The 26,835-nt window shown below is 36.7% G+C and overlaps 1 protein-coding gene across 1 annotated transcript; it reads left to right on the top strand.

Annotated features, from left to right (window-relative positions):
- Nucleotides 1–665: 665 nt before the first annotated feature.
- On the top strand, nt 666–18,511 carry LOC311294276 (neuropeptide FF receptor 2). The gene is made up of 5 exons (XM_084415075.1): nt 666–804; nt 8,065–8,420; nt 15,685–15,784; nt 16,397–17,297; nt 18,404–18,511. Exons 2-5 carry the CDS (start codon nt 8,069–8,071, stop codon nt 18,419–18,421), a joined length of 1,371 nt encoding a protein of 456 aa, XP_084271201.1. The 5' UTR covers nt 666–804; nt 8,065–8,068; the 3' UTR covers nt 18,422–18,511.
- Nucleotides 18,512–26,835: the final 8,324 nt, after the last annotated feature.

The following is a 26,835-nucleotide window of genomic DNA, read 5'->3' as shown; positions in this document are numbered from 1 at the left end:
ATAGGATAAATGAATATAATCTGATATACACTAGGTCGAAATTTCATCTGCAAGCGTATAAGAACATTGGGTTATTTAAATTATTTAGACATAGATGAATGACGATGTGCTTGAACTTCCTCAAAACACCTAAAGGCACCTTATGGCAAAAATAAACAGTGAATCATGTTGTAAATTAATGTAACCTCATCCCACGCAACCTGTCAGAAAAGATCATTTGAATATACTTATCATTATGAAACATGTAAATGCATTTTTGAAAAGGTGCTCAAAAACCACTCCATTATATAATCTAATGTAAACATGGGAATAATTGGTTGAAATTTGTTGGTCTGTTCATGAAGAAAGCTTTTGATTTCAATTATTTATCACCATGGTAGGCTTAGCCTACTAGGCTACTTAGATCTCCAAGCAGCTTCCATTAAAATAGGTTGCATGAGAGAGCAGCTCAACAAGAACATCACAAACTATTCTAAAGGTATGTGTAATCACAGTATTAAATATATTTAGATAAAAGTCTTGAGTCATAGGTTAATGTGGCATCTTTATACCCTTCAGCCCGTGTTGTTTCTCCTCCTCTTTTCCTCTCACGAGCGGCAGGGCGGGAATCTCTCCACCAGGTCTTATAGTAGAGCGCAGCGCGTGCAGTAGCAGCAGTTTATTAACCCGCGCGCGCAGCAACTTTACTCAGAAAAAATATCTGTTGATCTTTTATGGATCTTTCCTCGCTTTGATCTAATCCCTCCTCAAAGAAAGCAGAGAGGTTCTTCTTAATCAGGAGTGGGAACGTTTATCTCACAAAAGGTGAGACGTACGTTTTTGTATTGTCTGTGGTTAGGAAAATGTTGTTTTGAAAGATCACGTGGTTTGATTGAAATTGGCTCTATTTCAGATTAATGGGCATGTATTATTTATTTACTTTAGGCTATGTGGATTTTAATATGAAATCATATTGACTAAATTATAGGTAACAGCAATACAAACTATCAATGTAGGCTATATTTAATAGTGATAATATCAAGTTTTTCTATATTCTTTTTTATATGCTTTGATGTAAGTTTCCATACTGGCTCCCAGCAAACACAGAACGTTGGCACAACGTAGCCAACCTTCTAACAACGTTTTAACAACATGGCCAAAAGGTTGCTATGTGTGGTGACTGGTGAAGTTGTTACAGCGTTGTCACAATGTTGACATTAAACCATCGTTCAGGGCCATTGCTTAAGGTTGTGCCTAGGGTGTCTTGGCAACCACTGGACTACATAATGTACTCGTCACTGCCCTGAAGCGGGAAAATCAGCCTTTTAAATTCCAACCACCTGTTGTTGGGCTCATTGTGTTCTCATTCATCATCGAGCAAGGATACGTGAGTATTGCGTTTAGCCTACTTCAGCTATCAAACACAACCTACAGCTTTAATTTCTAATGTGATTAATGAAGCATCACTCGCACTGTTTAGTTTTTCGTTTGATTTTTCCGCTATTTAGTCTCATGCGTTTCTTTGCTCCTCTGGATTTGTGGATATGTTTCCCCGGTGACACCTGCTCGGCTACTGTCCGCCATACAGACCCGGTTTTGTTCATTAAATGTTCTGATCTGCCTTTGCTTTTCATGTTTTATTTATTATACTTAAAATAAATGTGTATTCGTTTATTTTTTTATTTTTAATTTTTTAATTTTTTTTACAAATGTATGACTTTTGGAAGTGCAATTTGATTATATGCAATTTTAATAAAGTTGAATTAACGAAACCTTCTGTCATTTTTACTCTTTAAAGTGTAGGCTACACTTGTAGGTGTTGATAGCCCCATTAAATAATATAGATAAACAATAAACGATAAAAAGTATATAATTATCTAACAAAATACACCATATAAAAATATTGTCAGAACGTCGTCTCTCAGTTGCTGGATGTCGCGCAACAACGTTGCTACAGCCCTGTCACGTCTTACAATTCTACGTTGTTACAATGTTGCGAGCACGTAGACAGCGACGTTGCCATAGCAGAAATGCAACGTGCCAGAGACGTTGCCACAACGTAAATGTGTTTACTGGGCTGTAGCTGCTCCTGTCGCTTCATCTTGCCGCGCGTCTACTTACGTCACTTTCATCTCTCTGAAGCGCGCTCTTGATGAAATTAGTGTGGTAAACCCAACACACATAAATTTTAAGTTCGTTCGTTCATCTGTAACTATAACTGAACATCGCGTTCACCTTCAGTTAACATTCAGCATGTGCTCATTGTTGCAGCAGAGGACAGCACATCTCAATGTGTCAAGTCAGAAAGGTAAATATACGGGTTATAGATCAAAACAGATCTGGGGTCTCATTTATAAAGCGTGCGTACGCACAAAACGGGGCTGGAAACGTACGTACGCCAGTTCCTGCGCAAAGGTTGTGATCTATAAAAAACAAACTTGACGGGAGAATGTGCGTACCTTTAAGCAAACTTTGAGCCGTGCGTACGCACATTCTGGAGACAAAGGGAATTGGCGACACCGATGGTGAGCTGGAGTTAAATGTCTTTTTGGTCACAGACAGAAAATCTAAAGAAAATTTAACATATACAGAAAGATAATACAAATATAATTTCACTCACCAAGCCTGTCACTTAAAGCAAATATCCATCCCTTCTTAAATGTCCGCGCCAGCGAGCGCGTTGGGCCGTTTAGTGAAACTGACGCAAATAACAGTTTAAATAAATAAAATAATGATTTAAACTATGTTTTACTTCTGATATAAACATTTAGATTAAATATGCCATTCAAATTAATGGAGTTAAGCACTTAAACATGAAATCATTACTGAGAAGTTACAACATTTTTATATTCAAATTCAGTCAATAGAAATATTTGTTGTGGATGCGATGTTTTTGAATACTTTTCCTGTGGCGTGCTGTGCTTTAATGTTTAACCACAGAGATAACTGCTTATCATGATAATACCAGACTGTCTGAGAAAATAGTTTCGTGCAAATAATGCCCAAGGCCCATATCTGTTTCCATTAAAAATATCAATTAAAAATACAATTCGGCCAGTGGAAAAGATTGAGAAAAACTTTCTCTGAAATGTATTTGACACTATTTGATTTATGTATTCAAAAACAAGGCAAGGATAGGCAACTACTTGATTTTTATTAATGTAATGTGTCTTGTACCGTTAAACGTTATCACGTGGATGAATAATCATATGCAAATTATATGCAGATGAGGGTATGCATAGTAAAACTAGGCGTTGTAAGCTCCATATATGGTTATGTCGGGGTGGAGACGCATGTGCGCACAATCTTCCGCTGACTGGGATTTATAAAGGGAATTCTGCGCAGGTTCTGGCGTACGCACGGTTTTATAAATCCGAATATTTTTTTGCGTACGCCATTTTTGGCTTTCGGGCGCACGTACACTTTTAGTAAGGTTCCTACGCACAGTTTTATAAATGAGACCCCTGATCAGTCAGTCAATTGAATGATTATAAAGGAATTATATGGGAAAGATAAGCTTTCTTTTGTGGTTTCCCTAGTGAAAAAAAAACTTTAAAACTTTAATTTAAAATAGGGCTACATTTATTTCATACCAAGCCTATAGCCTACTACAAATCCATTATTTAGCCTATACTGACATATCGCTTGAGACTTACTGATATAATTATTATAATACAATTTTATTTGACTTATATTGCACAATGCACATTTATTAATACTAAGCCTAAAATGTGTTTAATATCACTATTAGTAAGGATAGTATGATCTCTGTATAATATCATTCTTTAAATGCAAGATATTTAAAGTGTAGGCTACCTTAAGTATACTTGCAGTAGTTCCTTTAGCACAATCAAATATAAGTAGGCCTATATCTTTAGTTGGACCTCAGCACTATTTCCGGATAACTAAAGTGCATTCTACAAAATTGGTTGTTCCAATTTTACAGACTTTAAGTATACCAATTTAGTATACCAAAAGTACAATTGCAGGGTATTTATATTAAGTACATACATATGTAAATGTATTTGTAGTAGGCTACTTAGCATAAAATAAATGTATTTCAAATACATTTTAGTATATAAATATATTTTCTCTATAGAGTCTATGACTATGAAGGAAACGGACACAGGTCAGGTGTAGCACTTTTAACCAGCACTTTTGAGTGCATAATTTGCTAAATTTTCATTCATCTACCTGCACCCAACTTTTAGGCTGTGATAAACTGCAGTCTATAATCCATGGTGGCTGGATCATTGATCTGAATGAGTGGTTTTTACTAAAAGGCTAGCTTTTTAATCTTTATGAAATCATTAGTTCATGATGATTGAATTGTGGAGACAGTATCTTGTTTCAAATAATGTTTAAAAAATTTAAATTGGGGAAAAGATTTCAGAAAATATGGTTATTCTGATTGGAGAGGAAATGTTTGGGGAAAAAAGTGAAAAAAAAAAGAAAAAAACTTAAAAATTCAACACAAATTCTTCATATTTATTCTGCAATATACTCAAGGCTGTCAGTCGTGAGAGAGGGGAATTGACTTTGGTTGATTATGCAGACAATGACAAACCTGTTAGTAAACATTTTCCACAATTTTCTGTTAGATAAATTGCGAAATTAAAATTATGCGTGTTTTTCACATCACATAAATTGTGTAATAATGTATAGCTATGACAAAGATAATAGGGGTTCAAACATTTGATCAAACAGTGCATGGAGAGCTCAAATATTTGAGGTGAAATTGCTGCTGTTTTGGATGGGGAGCTCTGAGAAGCTAGTTAGATTTTCAAAATTCACACTCCAGAGGGGACACAGTGTGTACAGCTGAATACGTCATTATTTAAACAACACAGTTCACTTGAGTCCACAAGACAGTTTGACCAAAGTATAGCACCATAAATGTACAAATAATACTTTGTTTAGCTAGCTGTTGTAGAGCCCTGCCAGATGTGGCAGACTGAATTATGTTTTTTCTCTCATGTAGTTGCCGATTTAAAGTGGGAGATAAAGGATATAATAAAATTGGAAGGTGGCTGATTGAAAATAACTACCCAACACGTATTCAGTACAAAAAAAAAATATATTCTTTGAAAGCTTTTCACATAAGCTGAATTTTTTTCAGTGGGTTTCAACTGTTATTGGAAAAAGTAGGCCGTATGATTATAACAACTTAGTATTTCCTGTTCTCATGCGTTTACACCGCATGGGTGGAAAAAAACTTGATTTTGTTACATACTGTAATGTTTTTGTTTTTTTAAACAAATGTAATATCACTCACTTTATTAATGTTTTTACTCTATATTTGGGGGGTTTATGAGGGATTCATATTTTTAAATAGGTTTTTATAAAATATCCTTTAAAATTTCAATATTTCTAACTTTCATTTTTGAAGATAACATGGACATGTGCCATGGTTTAGTGGAAAGCATCACTCACTGGCTCTTTTGCCATTTCCACATAGGTATACATCTTTTCACAAGTTTTTTTAATTTATTTTTAGACTTTTTAATATTATAAAATCATTGTGTGTGTTTACTCCATCGTGGATGTGTTGTGGTGTCATCCCTTTTTTGTGTATGTCCTGCATTGTAACAGACATTTTTTGAGAAATGATGTAACAAAGTAATTTTTTGTAGTCTCCCATTGATTTCTATGGGTGATTTTGTGTGTGTGTGAGAGAGAGCATGAGCGTTCCACATTGTGGATGTGTTATAGTTTTGCTGCCACTTCATTTATGTGTAGTGTTCTGCATTGTGGCAGTGATTTAGTGATTTTGTCACACTAACATACAACCAGATTCAAAGTCATGAAATGACAAAGTCATCAAGTCTCATGCCATTTTGATGAAGGGAACATGAACATCCAGCAATGTTCATTTCGGGTCACCCTATACCCCAACAGCGCATAAGGGTTAATCATATTAACACATAGCTGCTTTAAAATCTGTTTTTCTTCCTTTTCAGAGCTACAGACTCACTTAAGGCCGTTCAAAAGCAGGGAAAAAATGAAGTTTAATGCGCCTTATTTCAGCAAGGTTATTAAATACAGAAGAATTTCTTCCAGCAGATGAAGTTCTGTCAAAACCGACTATAAATAACTGATGCATGGTAATTTACATGTACATGTGAAATGTTGATCAAAACTTTAAGACTTCAAGGCTATTGCAGATTATTGTTTGCTTTTTAGCTTATTTGTCTTATTCTTTTAAGTCAGTCACTGATTCTTTTTATCAACCCTTTTTAAAAATACAAAAAATAAAGAGCTTTGTCTCTACTTTGTCCACAATTTTAGTCAGCTTGATTAAACAACTTGCAGCCTGTCTGAAAATTCCTCCCAATCTGTATGTTTTTTTTAATATTATTTTTAATTAAATAGAGCACTTTTGTAGACATTCATAATTTTTTTTTTTTTTGAAGTAGCTGATGCAAGCTGGTTTCAAATGAATTTTCTCTTTCATCTTTGCTAAAGTTGCTGGTTTGTGCAACCATTATGTCTTTTACAGAGAAGCCATTGTTCTCTCACCTCAAAGAACAGTCAAGGTGAAGGTGAAAATGACAGTAAATACATGTGGATTGAACCTTGAATTATATGCTATCCACATCAGATTGCTGTTAAATATGATTAGAGGTCTCTGTCAGAACATGATTCAATGCAACATTTAATTTCTGACATTATAACTAACTATATAATAAAAAAAGAAAAGAAAGACATCTGTAATGTGCTGTCGTATGCGGTTCAACCCTACTTAAACTTGAGCTTTTACATCTCATGTCTCCCATGTCTTTTCACACATCTCTCAACAAGAGCACATTCACATTGGAAGTATTTTCCAATTAGGAAGCATAAAATACCAATGCAGCCATTAAACTGCTTTTAAACAATAAATTAAGAGCACTGCAGAAAAGAGGCTCAATAGTATTGTTCATGTTATATCTTATATGTCACACTTGTTTATCCTGCATACGTGACCTCGCCTTAAGCTTTCACGAGGAAAGGAGCTTGCTTACAAGATGTGACTACAGTTTAAATTATGCATGACCTCCCAATTTTAGCCATACAAAGCACATACAACACACAACTATTTGGTTAGAGAATGGAATAGAATTTATAATATTGAAAGCACACTGCATGTTAATGCACGGTAATGTCCATAAAACTGAGAGTTTATTCGTGCACATCTCATTTAAAAAATAATGACATTTAATTATACCTTGTGGGAATATGACATATTGAAGTGGCGGAAATATTCTTCTCAATATGATGTGAAAGATATGAGGGTTCCAGTATCATATAGGGAACAACAGGGCCAAAGCCACGCCTTAAGAAAAAATGTGCTTTCCACTACTTCCATAGTGTATGATTTCTGAAAAAAAAATAGATGTTTGTATTGAACATTTATGGAGCAATTTTGTTTCAAAATGGTATAAATGTATGTGGTGGCGAGGGGGGCCTTTTACCACACACAGGGTAAAAGGCTCACCAGAATAGGGGGAAATCCTTTAGCTAAAATAATATCTTTTTTAATAATGTCTAAGTTAATACTTGTTCAAAACAATCACTTTAGCAAAGTTTGTACTATTATCTGTTTATTTAAAAAAATAAAATAATTCATTTTTGTTCAATAAATACTGTCATTAAAATGTTAAAATAAAAATATATTTAAAAAATACAGAAACAAAATGATTATTATTACAAAGTAATGATTCTGAAAGCATTGAAGGAGATCCCATAATTTAATATAGATTTACAGTAGTAACAATAAATTATATTTTATTATACGTTATGATTAATGTCATATTTTTTAATATTATGGTTTCATTATAAATATGGTGATTATTTCTAAGTTGGACACCCAACTTAATAGCTATATGAAATTTCCCATCTGAATGTAACCATGTCATGTCAACAAATGGAAAGGTCGGCCAGTTATTTATTTTAAAAAGGTATAGCAGGGATGAAATCTTTTTTAGACTAATCACCTTTTGTGTCATATTTTGGTCTGAATTGTCTGACACTCCTGCTTTGAAATGTAGGAAAGGTCAATCATTTTTTAATTAGTTAATTAATGAATTATTTTTCTCTCTTCAGAAAGATGGCGATGACACTGTTGGACCCCAACTCCACTACATCATCTCTATTTTTCTCTCCTGTGGAGGACGGCCACAATGTCTCAGTGAACCGTACCTCCTCTCGTCAATATCATCCGAACATCATCTATGTGGACTTCTATCTGCACGAGCCCTTGGTGTCTGCTATCTTCATTGTATCCTACCTCCTCATCTTTATCGTGTGCATGGTGGGAAATGGAGTGGTGTGCTTTATCGTGCTAAGGAGCAAGAACATGCGTACGGTCACCAATCTCTTCATTCTCAACCTGGCCATCAGTGACCTGTTGGTTGGCATCTTCTGCATGCCCACAACATTGGTGGACAACATCATCACAGGTAAGGCCCTTCTTGCTATTGTGATCAAATGTTTTCTTTGTTTACTTGAATTAAATTTAAACAAACAAAACAATTGTTGTTATCTAATTAGTTACAGTATATATTATTTTGCACAGTTCACCGTCTAGGCATAATTACCTCCAAATATTAGTCACTCTGTTGCTGCTATGACCACCATGGTAGATAGTTTCCATCCCAATACAATTGCTTTGAAATTATACTATAGTTAACGTTTAAATGTTTATTATATATTATTATATATAGGTATAATTATTCAAAAATATATATAATGTCACAGGAAACACAGGACAGAACTCACAACAGTAGAGACATAAAACAAGCTTAAACGTCACAACAGCACACTATTAAATTCACTACACAGGAATGTGTAAGAAAAAATGATGTGTCCGTCGAAGATCTCAAAAATGAAGTTTATTACAGCATAGCAGTGGCAAGGTACACAAAGCACCTTGGGTTCACCGGCGTCAGAATGAACCCAGAACATCCAAATCTTAAACCTTTTATCCTGTTACAGTTTTACCACTCTTCATGTAAATTAAGTTGCTCTTGTAGCAACAGCTGTGATCTGTATGTTAATGAAGTTGTGACACCCCATTGTCTGAGAAGGTTCTCTGTGTCCCACACCCATTCCCATTCTACAATTGACTACCATTTGCTCAGGATGTGATCAACCCAAATGGTCAAGAAACAATATAACTTGACTGTCTTAATCTCTATGATAATTAAGCCATTTTGGGGATGAGCTCATTCTAAAATATATCTAGGAGTGGAATCTGGGTCGAGGCAGACTACAATTTCTTACAAATGTTAGACCAAAACAGCACATTCCCATGATGCTTTGCAAAATAAACAAGTCAATTAGATCTATTCAAAGATAGTTTGATAAAACCAAATGCACCACTGTTCAGTCAGTCAGAAAGTGTCAAGGCAAGTCGAGCCACCTTTATTTATATGGCGTTTTATACAACACAGATTGTTTCAAAGCAGTTTTACAGAGAATATAGGAAAATTATGCATTTCGGCTGTTGTACAGCTGAAGTCAGTTTGGTGTTGATTCAGTTCCGTTGTAAAAATAATCAATTAATAAGGTCATTTCATCTATAAAGCAGTTCTGCAAAAAAAATATGTAATCGACCAGCTCAGTTCAGTTCATTCATACAACAGCGTCAGTACAGTAAGATCAATAATACTTTTGAATATCAAGTGTCCCCAACTAAGTAAGCCAGAGGCGACAGTGGCAAGGAACCCAGACTCCATCAGGTGACAGAATGGAGAAAAAAACCTTGGGAGAAATCAGGCAATGTGTTTAAATGTGTTAAATTTTCATTGAAGGTTGACAAACATGGTAACACCAGGCAGTCTAAAACAGCCACATTTGAGAAATTATATGAGTAGGCCTATGATATAATAGTCTTGTCTTGTATATATTTTTTTGTGTGCTGCTTGCACAGCCACTAAATGCACATTTAATTTATCAGCATATCAAGAGGATGAATTATAGAACAATTAGAGCCAAGGTCGGAGTGGGGCCACTTTTCAGCCCGGGAGTTTCAGGCCCAAGACCGGCCCACTTTTTCCATGGTGGAATTCCAAATTACTCTACACTTTTTCCAAATTGGATAATTGGACTTCTAACAGTTCAGCTCTTACTATTGTGCAGTTTGTATTAATACCATGGTTCAACAAATAATGTAAAGGTTAAATAATAATTCACTTAGACTTTATAAGAAGCAATTGCGACTTTATTTCACACAATTCTGACTTTATATCTTGCAATTCTGACTTTATAACACGCAATCGCGACTTTATTTCACGCAATTCTGACTTTATATCTCGTAATTCTGAGAAATAAAGTCAGAATTGCGAGATGTAAACTCGCAATTGTGAGATACAAAGTCGCAATTATCTTTTAAAATGTTTTATTCTGTGGCGGAAACAAGCTTCCATACCTCCTGGCCTCTTCCTCCCATCCATCCTCCCTGACGCGTACCGTTACGGTAGGGCCGGCCCAGCTATCGGTAGGCGGTGCCGCGGTAGCCTACCTGAGAAAAAGTTTTGGAAAAGACGGGCTATGGACCCAACCAACTCTATAGGAGGGGAGGGGAGAACTCCCTCACATGGTACAACCCATGCAGAGGCTGCGCGCTGCGGTGTCAGAATGCGGAACGTGTGTAGCCTAATGTAACTAACGTGACAAATGTGGGGGAAAAAAAATCCCCGACCGGCCCAAAAGTGAAGCAGCCCACCGGGAATTCTCCCGATTCTCCCGATTACCCACCCCGGGCCTGATTAGAGCATTATAGAACCGGGAAAGAAAGTGTAGGCAATTTGTGTGGCAATCAAGTGAATCTAACTGAACAAGCTCTTCCTGAACACTCTGAAATTGGTCTGTTCCTCTATACATCACAATGAAGGCTGCTAAACCAAGCAACTTTTTTTTTCTTTTGCTCAGTGAATTCTTGAGAGAGGAATGACATTTTTCATTGGCCGCATCCTCATTTCTTTCATCTGGTTAACATGCAATTATTACAAACCTCGAAGCCCACCAAGTGTGCTTATCTATCAGAGAATCTACAATCACAATCACTATGGACCTCATGGAGCTGTCATGAATCATAGTTCTCAATAATCTTGCCCACCGAGATGTGTTCTCAACTGGAGCTTAATAAGCATCTGAATGCAGAAATGAATTGAAGAAATTATACTGCAAAGACAGTAGCAGGAAAGTAGCAGTTTCATATTGTTTCTTTTAAAATAATGGGAAATTATTTTGGGATTTTGAGCCTTTGATGTTTTCTGTACAATAGAAAGAGCTGTAGATGACATGAGAACTAAAACAACTTTCAAGTAAGTTATGATGCAATGTAAACAGTACATAGAGATACTGTACATAAAATATGTAAGAAGTGACTCAAGTTCATATGCTGATATTCAGAGCAGCATGATTGCAAGTGATTTTTAAAAAATATTTAGATTACCTTTGCTATCATCTAACGCTTATTTGGAACTCATCTTTAACACTAATAATTTAGTAACACTGTTAAATGTAATTTCTAGCATTCATTCTGTCAGTATTCAGCATTCTGTCAGACCTCAACAATTATGTGACTGCATTGAATATCAGTGTTGACTCAAAGCATTTCTCCTGCACATGGCAGAAGAGAAGGTACATGACAGTTACATTCACGACATTTAACAGATGTTCTTTTTACTAAGCGACTGAGAAAAGTGCCTTAGCATCTCAGAAATGCTACTACAATGATTAAATACAGCCCAGTGTAAAATAAGCCAATGATTATTTTATTTATCTTTATTGGAGCTAGGCTAGCCCAAGTATTATTCTGTATGTCTTGACTGGTCAATAAAATGAGGGGTGTAAATGACAGGTTAGTGTCCACTGTCCAGTGTGACTGTCATAATTCCTGTCTTGTGTGGACCTTTTGTCGTTTCCTGTCCTGTGCCATGTTTTGTAGTCCTTTGTAGTTTTTCTTGTTTATTAGTCTCCCCAGGTGTCTCTGATTAACCACACCACCTTGTTATCTTGTTTAGCTTGTTTGCCTGTGTATTTAAAGCCCCATGTCCAGTTCAGTCTTTGTGAGTTCTTGATGTTTTTCTGTTCCCAAGGCCTGTTCCCGAGTCTGAGTCTGAGTCTGAGTCTGAGTCTGAGTCTGAGTCTGAGTCTGAGTCTGAGTCTGAAAGTGTCAAGTGTATTTAATAAAAGACTGCTGCTGCACGTGGATCCTGCTTCCTCCTATGTTTCAACCGCATCGTTACAGTGACACCAAATATTCTTGGCGTTTTGTGTGGATAAAATGGTTCAAAATTGAAATGACTTGGAAAAATCTTAGAAAGGGTGGTTCTTGGCTGAAGTGAACAGCACAGTTTTTGCTAAAAACAGCTTAAAATGATGGCTGTTATTGTGCTGTGTGTATACTTTAAGTTGTAAAGAGTGTCTGTTGTGACTTTTTTTGCAAAGTATATTTGCAGAGAAAGAATACTGAAGGTTTAAATCGATCTTGAATTTATTTAGTTTATAGTTGAAAAGTAATAATAGTAGAATACAAATGTTTTGTGTATAGAAAAAGATACGGCGGGGGAGAGTGGCCTTGGAGTAAAAAAAAGGTTAAGAACCATTGTCCTAGTACATAGTAGACCTTTTGAAATTTCACAATTGCAATCATCTGGCATATTGCTTGTCTGTGTTATGTAATGTGGACTCTTAGCTTGTAGTTTTGCTTTGTTTCCTGATTCCCTTTTTATCCCCTAATTGTCCTTAGCTAGGCCTATACGTATTGTTATTGTAGTTCTCTTGTAGATACATTTGAAATCTTTTTCTCTACATTTCAGCCTTCCTTCCACACTGAGACAGTGTTTTTGTCCTGCAAAAACCGACCTTTTGAAGATGCTCTCTGTGGATGAATTTGAAAATGCTGTTTTCATGCTGTTGTGTGGACTGTGAAAACAGAGGCATTTGAAAAAAGTTTTTTACCCATAGCTATCTTTAGGTACGGCCGCCATGCGCCTGCTGTTTGCTTTCATGGTGTTGTTAAAAATAAATATTACTATGTACAATCTTCCTGCAACTTTCCTGCAAGCATGACAGAAAACGTGATCACAAAAATAAGTTTTGCACCTGTGCAGTAAGATGATTTATGTGTTTTAAGACATTTTAGTGTGGAAAATGCTAATGTGGACAGAGTGTAAAAAAAAAAAAAAAAAATGCCGTTTTCAAATGTATCCTAATGTAGACGTAGCCTGGGTTTCTTGTACTTAAATATGATAATGTGCATGTTTATGTTGTTAAAATCTTGAATATCTAAGATACTGCAAACACTGAAATTAACAACAAAAGCACACTAATAGTCATTGATTTGGGAGCTGCAGTATGAATCCTCAGTAACAATCATCAGCCACTAGAACTAACGGCCAACCAGCAATATTCTCTTACGGCTCCAAGCACACGCTTCCTATCCTGGGTGCATTTAGCTGTTACATAGCAACATGATCCGTGGAACTTTCTATGTGATACCTTCTGACGCCTGCTCTTTGCTTGGCTACAGCAGGCAGAGAGGCGGATATCATTAAAACACTGAACTCCCTCAGTTTTGTCTCCACCAACAAGACTACAGCAGGCGGGCTGCTAAAGAGTTTTTTTCCAGGGTAATGACAACGCATCATGATGTACAACCAACATTTCACCCTCACCAGAGGTGCTTTTATGGCCCCAAATGTAACAAACTCCATCATGTAATTGACTCCACACTTCACATCTCCAAAACCCATGCCAAGTAAGAATAAGTGTTGACATATGGCAGGAAGATTTTCCTATTTTGTGTGAGTGGGCCTTACACCAACAACAGATTGCAAAATTAAATTGGGCTCTGAGGTCTCTGCTTTATATTAAAGGCCCCAATAAACTCACGGCAAAGTCTTTTTTCGTTCTTTGCTTAGGAGAAAAAGAAGTTTGAAATACCTTTGTATTGATATAGGCTACTGTTAGCGACCATCCCGGCGTCGCCCACGTTTGCTGGAAGCCGAGCAAATTCAATTTCTACTATAAGCAGCTCTTTTTGTGCAGCTCTTAAGTGCCTCAACTTTGGTATTTCATCTGCTGCTCAGGCGTTGGAAAATGCAATCCACCAAACACTCTGTCACGTACTGCTCTGAGACACAAAGGTTGAGGATCCAAATGCAATTATTTGAAAGGGTAATCCAAAGACGTTATCCAAAATCCAGGCAAGCGTCATACACAAACAAGCAATCCAAACAATAACAGAAAAGGCCTGAGGCAAGGAGAGAAATCCGAGGAAACAGGCAAGGTAACCAGGACACTGGAGAAACAGGATACAAACACGCTCAGTGTAAGTGTAAGTGTGTTTGGTCATTTAAAAACCTTTAAAAATAATCTTGATCTTGATCTATAAGGTGAGATGGGCGCCACCATGTTTCTTCGCGCCGCAGTTCAGAGAGTTCTGTCAGTCATCAGATTCTCCCGATATCCATGTAAGAAAGTGGCCGGTGACCTGTGAGAAGAATAGAGTAAACTTTATAGTTACTTCCACTATGTTTGTTTGACATGAAAAACACACGTCGGCAAATTATATTTGAATAGATTGTTATTGCTGCTTCCACAGACATCAGTGTGTATTTTACAAACTCCAAATGCATTGTTTTACTAGTGCTTAATGTGTATTTAAATGTCTGAAACCTAAAATAAACATGATGAGATGTTGAAAACACTGCATAGTTGTGATATATGACAGCGCTGAGCTCGTCCGTCTCTGGCTCAGCGCCAACCGACGTGCGAAGGCACCGTTTGAATCTGGCAGTTATGTGACGCCGCTGAACATTTTAAATCCTGTATGTGGGACCGTACTCTCAGGGGCACCGAAATAAAAATCCCATATATGGGACCGTACCGCTCAAAAGGTTAAACTTTTAATTTGTAACCATGAATACAAAAATGAAACTGAGGGGGCACAAATCATATCTGAGGGGGCAATCCCCCCTTTTGCCCCCTCGTGGTGCCGGGCCTGTGTCTCACAATCTCATTTCATCTATTCTTCTTATTCCATCTGTCTTTTAAAACTCTCCTTTCAATGATGTTTATCACATCATTATTCATACCCACATGTCGACCAGCTGCTGCACAATATCTCCAAATTTAATCAGCCTCTTAAAAGGATCTTCTGGGTTTACTCTTACAAGAGGTGAACAAAAATAATAATGCCCCCGAGTGATTGAGCTGTGTTCTTTTCTTCAGTCTTCTCTATAATCCCCTCAGTTAACACTACTCCTCACACAAAAAAGTGCCAGCTTAAAGTGGTGTCAGTTAGTGAAAAAAGAAGTAAATAAGGAGAGAAAACTGAATGGGAGAGAGAAAAAGAGAGATCAGAGATTTCAGATTGTAAAGTCTGTCAAGTTGTATTTATTGTAAACTGAGGAAGAAAACAAGTACAATACAGTATGTACTCAGTGATAGTCTTGGATTGACAGCAAAATGTGAAATTAAATTAAATTAAAGTAAACAATACATTTTAGTAGTAATGTTGTATAGCCGACAAGGTTTGTACTTTCTAGAAGATCTAGAAAGATGAACAATAATGTTGCAATTTGGGAGATGAGCCTGAAAAATTATAATGAAAACCACATTTTATATAAACAATTTGTGATTTCTTAAGATGTTTTAAGCTATGTATTTCAAAGTCATTTCTGTTGTTCATATTTCACTTTCCTCCTGCAGGCTGGCCTTTTGGCAGTTTGGTGTGTAAGCTGAGTGGGATGGTGCAGGGAATATCGGTATCCGCCTCTGTCTTCACTTTAGTGGCCATCGCTGTGGACAGGTGGGCAAAAAAGTATTGTTGTCAAAATATTTTATTTTTCTGATAATTTTTTTTTTTTGCCAGGACTATTATTATATATACACTACCATTCAAAATTTGGGGATAAAAAAAAAAATGCTTTTGAAAGGTTTCACTCACCAATGCTGCATTTATTTGATAAAAAAAATAATAAAAAAAATACTAATGTGGAATATTATTACAATTTAAAATAGCTGTTTTCTTTTTTAAAATATAATTTGTTTCTGTGATGCAAAGCTATTACTTCAGTCTTCAGTGTCAAATGATCTTTCAGAAATCATTCTGTGCTTATTTGGTGTTCAAGATAACATTTGAAAGCAATTGTGCAGAAGAATGACATTTAAGTAGGCCTATTTTTTTTTTTTTTTATACATATTATAAAAATCTTACAGACCCCAAACTTCTGAATGATAGTTTTAAAATGGTAAAATTTTAAAATGCTTATTTTTGCCTTTTTCTTAAAAAACACTTTCTTGAAACACTTTTTTTCTGTTTCTGACTCAATTACCTCTGCTCTGTTTTCTGTCATCCATCTCTTTTCTTTTCTCCTTTTAATATGTCTTTCCTTTTCCTTGTTTTATATTAATGTGTCAGATTCCGCTGCATTGTCTATCCCTTCAAACAGAAGCTCACTATCTCCACCTCCACCCTCATCATTGTCATCATCTGGGTTCTGGCTATCTCCATCATGTGTCCGTCTGGTGTTATGCTGCAGGTCACCAAAGAGCACAGGGTCTCCATCTTGTTAAGTGATGGCAACACCTCGCAACCCTTCTACTGGTGCCGTGAAAACTGGCCAAACCAGGAGATGCGCAAGATTTACACCACAGTTCTCTTCGCTAACATTTATTTGGCACCTTTGACCCTGATTGTCATTATGTACGCTCGGATTGGAATCACACTCTTCAAAACATCAATGCCTGCCGCTGTGAGCCAAGTTGGGACCTCAGGCTCCGGTTCTGGGTCAGGAAAATATAGCAGAAATGAAAGTCGTCAACTGGTGTCCCGGAAAAAGAAGCGGGTCATTAAAATGTTGCTGGTGGTGGCCCTGCTCTTTATCCTGTCATGGTTACCATTGTGGGCTCTCATGATGCTGAGCGACTACGCAAGCTTGAGTGAGCATCAGCATCGGGTCATTAATATCTATTTTTATCCTCTGGCTCACTGGCTGGCGTTCTGTAACAGCAGCGTCAATCCCATAGTCTATGGGTTTTTCAATGAGAACTTCCGTAAAGGTTTCAAGGCGGCCTTTAAGCTTCAGCTCTGCTCAGCCCTTTCAGGGAAGAGGAGAAGCTACTCTCACCGACTGCAGGGGAATGCTGTATTGCCTGCCAGCTTGCCCATGATCAAGGAGTGTGCACTGGAGGCTGGGGGTCCCAGACCAGGACAAGGGCTCATCCAAGAGCTGGTGTCTGTGGGCAATGGTAACAGAAGCCAGTCTTCAGGCAAGGAGAACATAAAAGAACAGGATCTGATCATGGAAGATCTGGAGAAGGTATGTGTGTGTGTGTGTGTGTGTGTGTGTGTGTGTGTGTGTGTGTGTGTGTGTGTGTGTGTGTGTGTGTGTGTGTTAAAAAACTTGTGTGTCTGTTTGTTTGACGTTTTTTATTCATCAAAGAAGAAAATCAAGATTTCTACAAAAATATTAAGCAGCACAACTGTTTTCAACGTTGATAATAATAAGGAATGTTTCTTGAGCAGCAAATCATAATACAATATATACTGAAGACTGGAGTAATAGCTGCTGAAAATTCAACTTTGCATCACAGCAATAAATTACATTTTAAAGTATAATAAAATAGAAAACATATAAAAAAATATTTCTAAATATTACTGTTCTTGCTGTTCTGTAATCAAATAAATGCAACCTTGGTGTGAGACACTTCTTTTAAAAACCAAAAAACACCTTACCAACTACAAACTTTTGAATAGTCGCGTATATAAAATACAGAATTACATATTATATATAAAATATTTAAATATTGTTAAAGTTTGGTGAAAGGCTTCTCTTTTGATCTGAGAAAAGAATCAAGAGATAGTTATGTTAAAGTACATGATTCAACAGAATTTGTGCTTGGCAAATTCCCTAGTTTCATACTGAAATTCCACACTTTTAAACTGGCATGTACTTGAGCAGGTCACCATTACAACACACTCAAAATTTACCTTTAGGGTTACAAAAGCTGTACAACGTCACTGCGGCAGTACCCTTAAAGGGACAACTTTGTACCATATTTACCCTTAAAAGTTCATAATAGTACCTTAAAGAAACGTCTAAGGTACTAAAATGCACCTTTAAGGGATAGATAAGGTACAAAGTTGTCCTTTTAAGGGTACTGCCCAGTGACAAGCTGTTGTAACCCCAAAGGTTTTTCTGACAGCGCAGATGCTGTAACAAACATCACCTTTTTTTATTGCCATCCAAGGTAATTTTACAGCTGTTTTTCTCTAAATTGAAAATGTTCACCCTTCATCTCCTTCTGGCATCAGCAGATTTTTTTCTAATAGACCCTGTTTGATCCATTTTTAATACAGAATGTTTTAGTGAGAAAATTCAGGGTGTTTTAAATGTAACCACTGTTTGTCTGTTTTTCTTCACAGGTAATGTATGATTTATAGGTGCTCAATGATCTTCATGGAAGCTGTTCAAAGGTACTGTGCACTCAGATGATTTTCCCCTTCTCTTTGACTGTTTTACTGCTGGGGGGACACCATGAGTTCGTCTTTCATCTCATTTCATCTCTTTCATCTTTATAGGCAAGGATGTGCTCTGCCTTTTCTCACATGAAATTTTAAGACAATAATCATTCCAGAAAGGCAGTCTGATCTGGAGGGTTTAATATTCAGCAATTGTGTGTGATAAACACAAACAAGGCCATTTTGTGGACCTGGCTTTGACTTAATAAGATGAGAAATAAAATTACATCTAACTGGATGCCAAATTATGCACAATGTCATTCATGGATGTTTAACCTGAGGAATACACCCTGAGGTTCATATAAAATTACACCAAATGTCAAGACCACAACTAATACAGAAATTCCCATGGAAAAGGTTTTGATTCTAAGCCACATCTGAAACTGACTGAAGTACCTGAACAGGGGATATTTGAGGGGGATTTCTATTGCATCTCTAGATACCATCTCTGGATGGTAAAATTACTCAATTTTGTCAAAATGGCCTGTTCAATTTCTTCTCTTTGAGTTGTGAAATGACTACCTTTTTTTTTTTTTATTGCCTGCTCAACATGTTCACTTATTAACCAACACTGAATAAATGCCAGCAGCAAAGCTTGCAGGTCTCTTGCTGGCGTGTTTACAGGGTGAATGTAGTAGGTCTTGGTCTGTGAGAAGCATCATAACTATGAATCTGTATTAGCATAAAATAGTTGACTGTAACAGTTTGTGCCCTGACATGGGGGACAGTGCCTGAGGATCTTTTCAAACTCAATGTAAATGAGCTGCTGAACAAGAGCTGTGCCTTAAAAAATGGCATTAGTGGTCAGAAACCATGAGAACTTGAACGGTCTTATATGTGGAATGAGTCAACAAGTATTTAGACTGTCTCTGGTTATTGCATCTTACATTTATGCATATTTCACAGTTTTGCTTTTGGCAAATGAGAATCTACGCTGTCAATGTTGTATGTGTAGATAAAAGACCTCACTTTAAAATGAAATTGTATTGTCTGTGTTTCTAATGTAAACCTGGCTGTCGATTACAAAGTGATATACTTGGCACACAATGTATTGATGCTATAAGTGTTTTTCTTGGTGTGAAACTTTTCAGTTTGGTAATCCTCTTGGATGCAATTCTGCATCTTACTATGATTTGCGATGATGTGTAAACAATGAATAATCATGCGAACAATCTGTTCAGAAAATAGTCACAAATTGAGGTTGGGTTGGAATTATTATTATTTTTTTCTTTTTTTTGGACTAAAAATGCTGTGTATTTTGTACGTGAGATGTTCTATGAGAGCAAAGCATATACATAATGAATGTTACGTTATCTAATGCTCAAATTACAAAAGGAATAATTATCATTATACCGCCACTGCTTGTTGCATAATGTGCATCAGACAGAGAACAATAGTTAGAGAGGGAAGCAGGTCCTTGTTGAAATGTGTTACTTGTTGAGGGTCATTATGAGCGACTTTATTTTTTGTAAAAGTGAAAAGCAGTGTGGGCTGTCAGCCTACTTGTCATGTCATTGTGTTGTGACAGCATAATCATGTCTTTAAAGCCCTAATATGGGGACATATTTGACAGTATATTTGTTGGATGTGGGCACTGCTAATGTTACCATTGGAACATATTCATCTCAACAAAGAAAGATGCTATAGGATAATGTAGGCCTATAAACAACATTATTTTGACATACTGTCACACAGTGGACAGGAAAATCATACAGGAAGAAAAACATCTAATTTTCTCTCTCTCTATCAAAGTTGTTAAATGTCTCCAGTGCTGGCAATGTACGACGTTCTACATTGACATTCAGTTTATTCTTCTTTAGAATCTGGAAACAGTCCCGACGTCGAAGGAGTGAGTTGATATGCGATGCATTTATACATGATTCCCACATATGTCATCCACAGTAGCATCAAAAACCTTCAGGTCTATCATCCTTTTTCTGAACACGGAAGTCTCGTCTGACTTATACCAGCCTCACTTCTACATTTCCATTCTCCAGTGTTTCTGGTCAAATTAGCATATTTTCCTAGAAGATAATGTAACATTAAACCTATTAAAATGGCTAGAAAAAGCATATGGTTCCGTAGTGCTGACACTTTGTTAAAGACAGTCATTCTGACACTGCAGAGTCTCAACAGAGAATGTCCTCAAACAGTTAAATGAGTGGGTATATGACATGAAGTGGCCCAAAGTTATGTTGATAACATATCGTACATACAGCTCCGAATCGCAGTGAAGTTCAGAGGGCTATTTGTCCACATTATAGGAGCACTCCTATACCTTACTCACATACAGTAAGTGCTGCCATGCTCATTTTCTCTCATAAGTCATTGACATGTGATGCATATGGTGACAGAAACAGATATTCTTTTGGGGTTTTGTGGTGCACTAATCAATTAATTTCAGGAATTATTTTAGTTTAGTGCTGTTGTTGTGGCAGCTATTAAACTGAGCTCGTTTTTATTAATTTAAAATTAGTATTCAAAAAGTTTAATTAATTCAGTCAGCTTTTTACCCTGTATTAACACGGTTCATATGGAGACCGGAATAGGACATCAGTTCAGGGGAAATTAGAATCGGTTCATTGGTTGCACAGAAAAAAAGGTTTCTACATATTCAAATTATAAGTGCCAACAGGCTCAATTGAGATGTGCCTCACCTGAAATGTAGTCAAGTAGATCGCTACAGTCAGGAAAGGAGTGAAATATAGGCCTATGCAGTTGACGGATAGTTCTCACTTCTTGTAATTCTATGGATGTAATCTAAATTCCGTTGCTTTTATATGAAAATGATGAACAAGTCATCTAAAGTAGCGGTTAGTAGGTTAGTTAATTTTCCTATACCAAATATGCGTTCTCCATCCATTTTTAGTTTAATAAAGACATGTATTTTAGATTTATTTTAGGAATATGTCATCAATTACTTATCTCATGCAGAGATCGCACTATCAGAGAGTTTAAGAATATTCACACATAATTTACATAAATAAAAACATGATATCAGGTTTAGAAAATTCAACATTTTGAAAGAGAACAAATCATCATGTTGTTTAACCAATGAGCATTAAGCTGTGTTGTCAGCAAGCCATTTCCCACCATCCCTTCATTCAGCGCATTTGTCCAGTTTTTGCCCATCGGCTACACACAATGTGAGTGCTGTCTGATGTCTGAGTGCTGGCTGATGGGGTGGTGTGGCGCAATGGATAAGACAAATGCCTTTGGTGTGAGAGACCCGGGTTCGAATCCACTGTGAGACACCAATGTGTCCCTGAGCAAGACACTTAACCCCTAGTTGCTCCAGAGGCGTGTGACCTCTGACATATATAGCAATTGTAAGTCGCTTTGGATAAAAGCGTCAGCTAAATGAATAAATGTAAATGTAAAATGTAAATGTCTGAACTCCAAATGCAGCACAGCATCTTTAAGAGCAGAAATCTGCACAAGTGTTTTGATAGTATGTAACAGCCCATGGCACCTGGTTTGAAACCAGTTCTTTTTCTTCTGTATTGAATGGGAAATGTTCCTGTTTCAGCTCTTTGGAGCTTACTTTCATCTATCAAGTGGCAATGATACTTGTGGTTAAAGTTCGCATGAATCGATCCTCTTTTCTTTCCTATTGTGACGTACTGTATATCCAAGTGAAACGGCTTCTTGATTATGTCGGCAGGACTTGATTTTGTCCATCATGAATTGATTGGCTCGCTGTCGTTTGCTAATTGCTGTGATCTCCTACTATTGTCTTGTCCTCGCACCTGTGCACACGTCATCAGTCAGAAAAGAGATGTTTTTGCGAGGGGAAGTTATATTGATTAAAGATTCGAAGACACATTGGGCCCTATCAATGGCCCTATCAAAAAACTGTGATGTGCACAGATACATAATTTATTAAAAAACACTGCAATATTCCACAAAATTAAAAAATTATCAATTTTGATTTCATTGTCACTTTCATTGATTTAGTTAAAAAAGTAAGAGTGCACTGGAGAGTTATTGAAATCTTGAGATACCAACACCAGGTTACTCTGTCCATGCAATAACTGCATTTCTAATTTTAACGACAAGTATAACTCAAGTAAATGGGAGAAATAATGGAAATTACACTATTTGTGATATTTGCGTCAATTAACATCCTTGTACCCTTAATAAGTTATTCTAAAACTGCTGTGTGTATAGTTTTGATATGTTTGTAGATTATTTAAGACTAAGGTCTCCAAATACATCACCTTCTGTTTCAACATATTCCAAGAGTAAGCTATTGACAATTGGCTTTGGGACCCCCTAGAAGAAGAACTATGCTAGGAATTTTCCTTCAAAACATACTGACAAGGTCAATGTTATATACATTTGTTCAGGAAGTTTCAGTGACTGTGAACATTTAATCTGGGCAGAGTCTGGCAGAGCAGGCTGGTAAAGAGTGAATATCTGTTATATGGTGGTGTTATCAAACCGTAATTGTGTGCTATATAATCTTTGTGTTTGAACTCATTGGGATGGTGTTTGTACATGGAATGTCAAATCTATGAAACCGCATGATGTCATATTTGAATATTGTCTGGGCTTACTTATTTTTGTGATTGTTTAACAGATGTCCTCCCTTGTGTGACAGTTTGTGTGTACAAACCTGGTATCAGAGTCAATTCACTGAACGCTACTTTGCATTTTTATACTGAAAACAGCAAAAAATGTTTTATGGAATGTGGGAGTTATGTTTTTCTCCACCTTTCAAGATTTGTATGGCTTTGTGCATCATTACAAGAACAATGACTGCTCCTCTCTGTTGTTTAAAAGATAGTAGACTATATGTGACTGTAAATATTGACTTAATAGCCTATATATAAATAAAACTAATAAATACATTTTGTCTATTGAATTATTGTGTTGATTGTATCTGAGAAATAAAACTGGAATTGGAGATTGGAATTATAGACATGTCATATACCCTTTTAAATGCCCTTAAAACAACCATTTCTTCATTGAGTGGACACAAAACATTGTTGAAAAATTGATTCCCTCTACTTAGAGAAACACAACACCCACGAGAAAGCAATATGTCCCCAATGGCATATGGCATTTTTGAGAGAAGAAGAGGTAAATGGTAAGCCTTCCCATGACAATGCCATGCAGCAAGCAAAAATGAGAGCCGGCACTTCAGCACTTATGACAAGGACTTCCTGAGGGAGGACTTGATAAGAGCAACAAATCTTCCATTATTAGATTATCTCTAAAACTCTTTAGATAAGGGAGAGAAATGCCAGTTCTCCATTAGAGGATTACTTTAAGTGCTATTAATTAGAAAGAGAGAGAGACTTAACCTTCTGCTGATTCTTAAAGAGGTATTTTATTTTGCTACTGTTCATTTTTTTTGCTTCTCATTACTACTCAGAATTAATGAAATGCATATTGTGTCTGATGATTGTTATGCTGACTGAGGTGCTTTAACTTCATCAGTGACAAGGAATGTGTTTTGACAAATGACATGAATCTCTTAATGCAATCGCACAGTGAAATGGAACGCATATTATTATTAAGTAAAGCAACTTGTAATTGAATTCAGATTGTAGATTGAATACTGGTGAAAAGCATGTTTAGCTTGTGATAAAAAATAACTAATCTTGATTGCATTAGTGTTTATATGTAAAAAAAAAAAATGCTGATTACTATAAGAAAAGTCTCTTATTCTAAGTCTAGAAAAGTATTTTTTTTTTTATCCATAAGGCAATAATATATTACTATAATACAACTGCACTGTAAAATTAACGTAAATGAAAAATCAATTATTATAAGCATATTCAATATTTTTATAGTAAAACATGTCTCATTACAAATCTAGTGAAATGCTGTAATCACCATAACATTTTTTTTAGAAATAATGTGGTTGTGAAAATAAAGCGTAATTCCCAAATGTACGTGGGTATATCTTCTGATGTTTCTGCTTCAAGGATACTGCAAAGAGGGTAAGAGAAAGAAAGAGAGTTTTAGATTGGAAAAAAATGCAGAGTTGCTCTAGTGCTTATTTTCTCCCCAAGTGCTGGAGGAGAAGGGTTGATGGCATATGCAAACACAATAATGAAAGCATTCTAAAACTGGCAGAAATTGATATTAAAGGGTACTGCTATGCAGCCTGTTAGTCTTTTCCTTCCTCACACTTGTTTAGACATCCTCAGTAGTCCAATGAAGAATTTAAATGAAAAAAAAAAGTAAAAAAAAAACCTATATATATATATAATAAATACCTTTTTTTTATGTCTTTATTTTATTCTGCAATGTGATGTCAACTTTTGACCACAACTGTATGTGTGTGATAGAGTCAGTACTGCAGGCTAACATCTGTGAGATCTCATCCTGTGGAAACTGCCACTGTTGGTACAAAGGGTTCTCATTGCCGCAGTCCTTCAGATGAATGGTTGGGGCTGGGAACTGTGAGGGTCCTGTGATAAAAAATAAATAAATACTAATTAAGACACATTTTCTCTAAATACGTTGTACAGTTCTCATTGTTTAAGCACAGGTTAGAGTGATGCAACATGACATATAATAATAAAAATGTAACAATACAAAACTAGTTAGTTGGACAGCAACAAGAATGGAAATAATCAAAGCAAGCCAAAGTGCTTTCTTGCCGTTTCAGTAACTAAATAAAATACAATATAACTGGAAACTGGATAACTGGGAAACTGAATGGTATTCAACAAAAACTCTTTCTGTGTGCGTTACCTGATTGATGACTCTGTTCTTTGAAGAGCAGCAGTATGCGAGAAGAATGGCAGCATTTACCAACTGGCAGTAAATTACATCATAATAAAACTAAGTACATGTTAGATTTCTACACTTACTAAAACATTGAAACAAACAAAATAGTGAAATTTACACTGCACTTTAACAAATATGATATATTTTTAAGTACGTTGCTAAAACACACCTTTTCTGCCTGACATGAATCAAAAGTCAGCTGCAGTTCTCCCTTCAGAGCTGTTTTTGAAGCCTCTGAGGACAGTTGAGAATAAAGTGTCTGCTGATTTGTCAAAGGAGAATACGTTAACAACTCAAGCACACTTGCTAGGCTAACATTAATTAATAAACGTGAATATTAAACTAATGACTAACTTCTTATAAATGTATGTAGCAGTTGCTAAGTAACATACCAGTTAGCAGTTACCAAACTAGCTAAGATAGCTAGACTAATTTTACAACATAAACACACTCAATTTAAATCAACAACACTTAATCTTATGTTTTGGTAAATACTCTATTTAAAAAGGTTTTATGAATTTGCACTTACCTTCGTCTGATATAAATGTCTGAAAACACAGGACACTGTCAGCGCACGCAGTAACTGAAGGCAGTGGGCTAGAAACGTCTCGGTTACTGACGTAACCTCGGTTCCCTAAGATGAGGGAACGAGTATTGCGTAAGGCTAGAATGAGACTCCTGGCCATGGCGTGCAGGTTGTTCGACCTGAGACTGCCCTGGCGATTTATGTAGGACACCACTGTCATGTTGCCCGTCCGGACCAGGACGTGGTGGCCTTTTAGATATGGGAGAAAAGCTTTCAGTGATAGAGCGACCGCTCTCATCTCTAGACAGTTTATGTGTAGGCGCCTCTCCGGACTTGACCATAGGCCAGAGATGGGCCTGCCCTCGTAAAGGGCTCCCCAACCTAGGTTGGAGGCGTCTGTTGAGATCACTTTTCTCTTTGAAACCACACCCATACTCACGCCTGACTGATACCAGTCGGCTGCTTTCCAGGGAGCCAGCTAGGGCTTTGATACAGCCGTGGTTCGCTCTGATTTGTAAGTGGCCAGATTGCCACGCGTGAGTCGGCACACGGGTTTAAGCCAGCACTGGAGAGGACGAATGTGCAGTAGTCCTTGCTGGAGTACCATTGTTGCCCAGCATGACTATACCAGCTCAATAGTGCTATTGCAAACAGAAGTCTACTACTGAGAAATTACGGCGTTTTAAACCGTATTGGACGCCGTAAAATATGCCGTTGTAATTACAAACGCTGTAAAAGACGCGCGAAATACGTCAATTCGTCTGGTCTGACTCAGTTCATCATTGATTGGGAGAGAACAGTTCAAACTTACTGGCTGTGGAAATCAGTGGGCGTGTCTCATTATACTATAAGCAAAACGCCGTAAAATAGCGAGCGCTCTGTACAACCAAAACGGCGTTTTTTTACGGCGTCATATGGCGAGATGAACGGCGTAAAACACGCCGCTTTCCATGCACACTAAAACGCCGTCAAATACGGCGTCATTGACGTATTTCGCGCGTCTTTTACGGCGTTTGTAATTACAACGGCGTATTTTACGGCGTCCAATACGGTTTAAACGCGA

Source organism: Rutilus rutilus (assembly GCF_951802725.1).
Source record: "Rutilus rutilus genome assembly, chromosome: 7".
In the NCBI taxonomy this organism is placed as follows: domain Eukaryota; kingdom Metazoa; phylum Chordata; class Actinopteri; order Cypriniformes; family Leuciscidae; genus Rutilus; species Rutilus rutilus.
The sequence above is the reverse complement of the archived record's forward strand: the minus strand, read 5'-3'. Positions and strand labels throughout refer to the sequence as shown.

Excerpts from the sequence above, each read along its gene's own strand:
- LOC311294276 (XM_084415075.1), top strand. The coding sequence starts at position 8,069 with ATGGCGATGACACTGTTGGACCCCAACTCCACTACATCATCTCTATTT. Across the intron at positions 8,421-15,684 it reads GGTGGACAACATCATCACAG|GCTGGCCTTTTGGCAGTTTG; the intron begins GTAAGGCCCTTC and ends TTCCTCCTGCAG. Across the intron at positions 15,785-16,396 it reads GTGGCCATCGCTGTGGACAG|ATTCCGCTGCATTGTCTATC; the intron begins GTGGGCAAAAAA and ends TTAATGTGTCAG.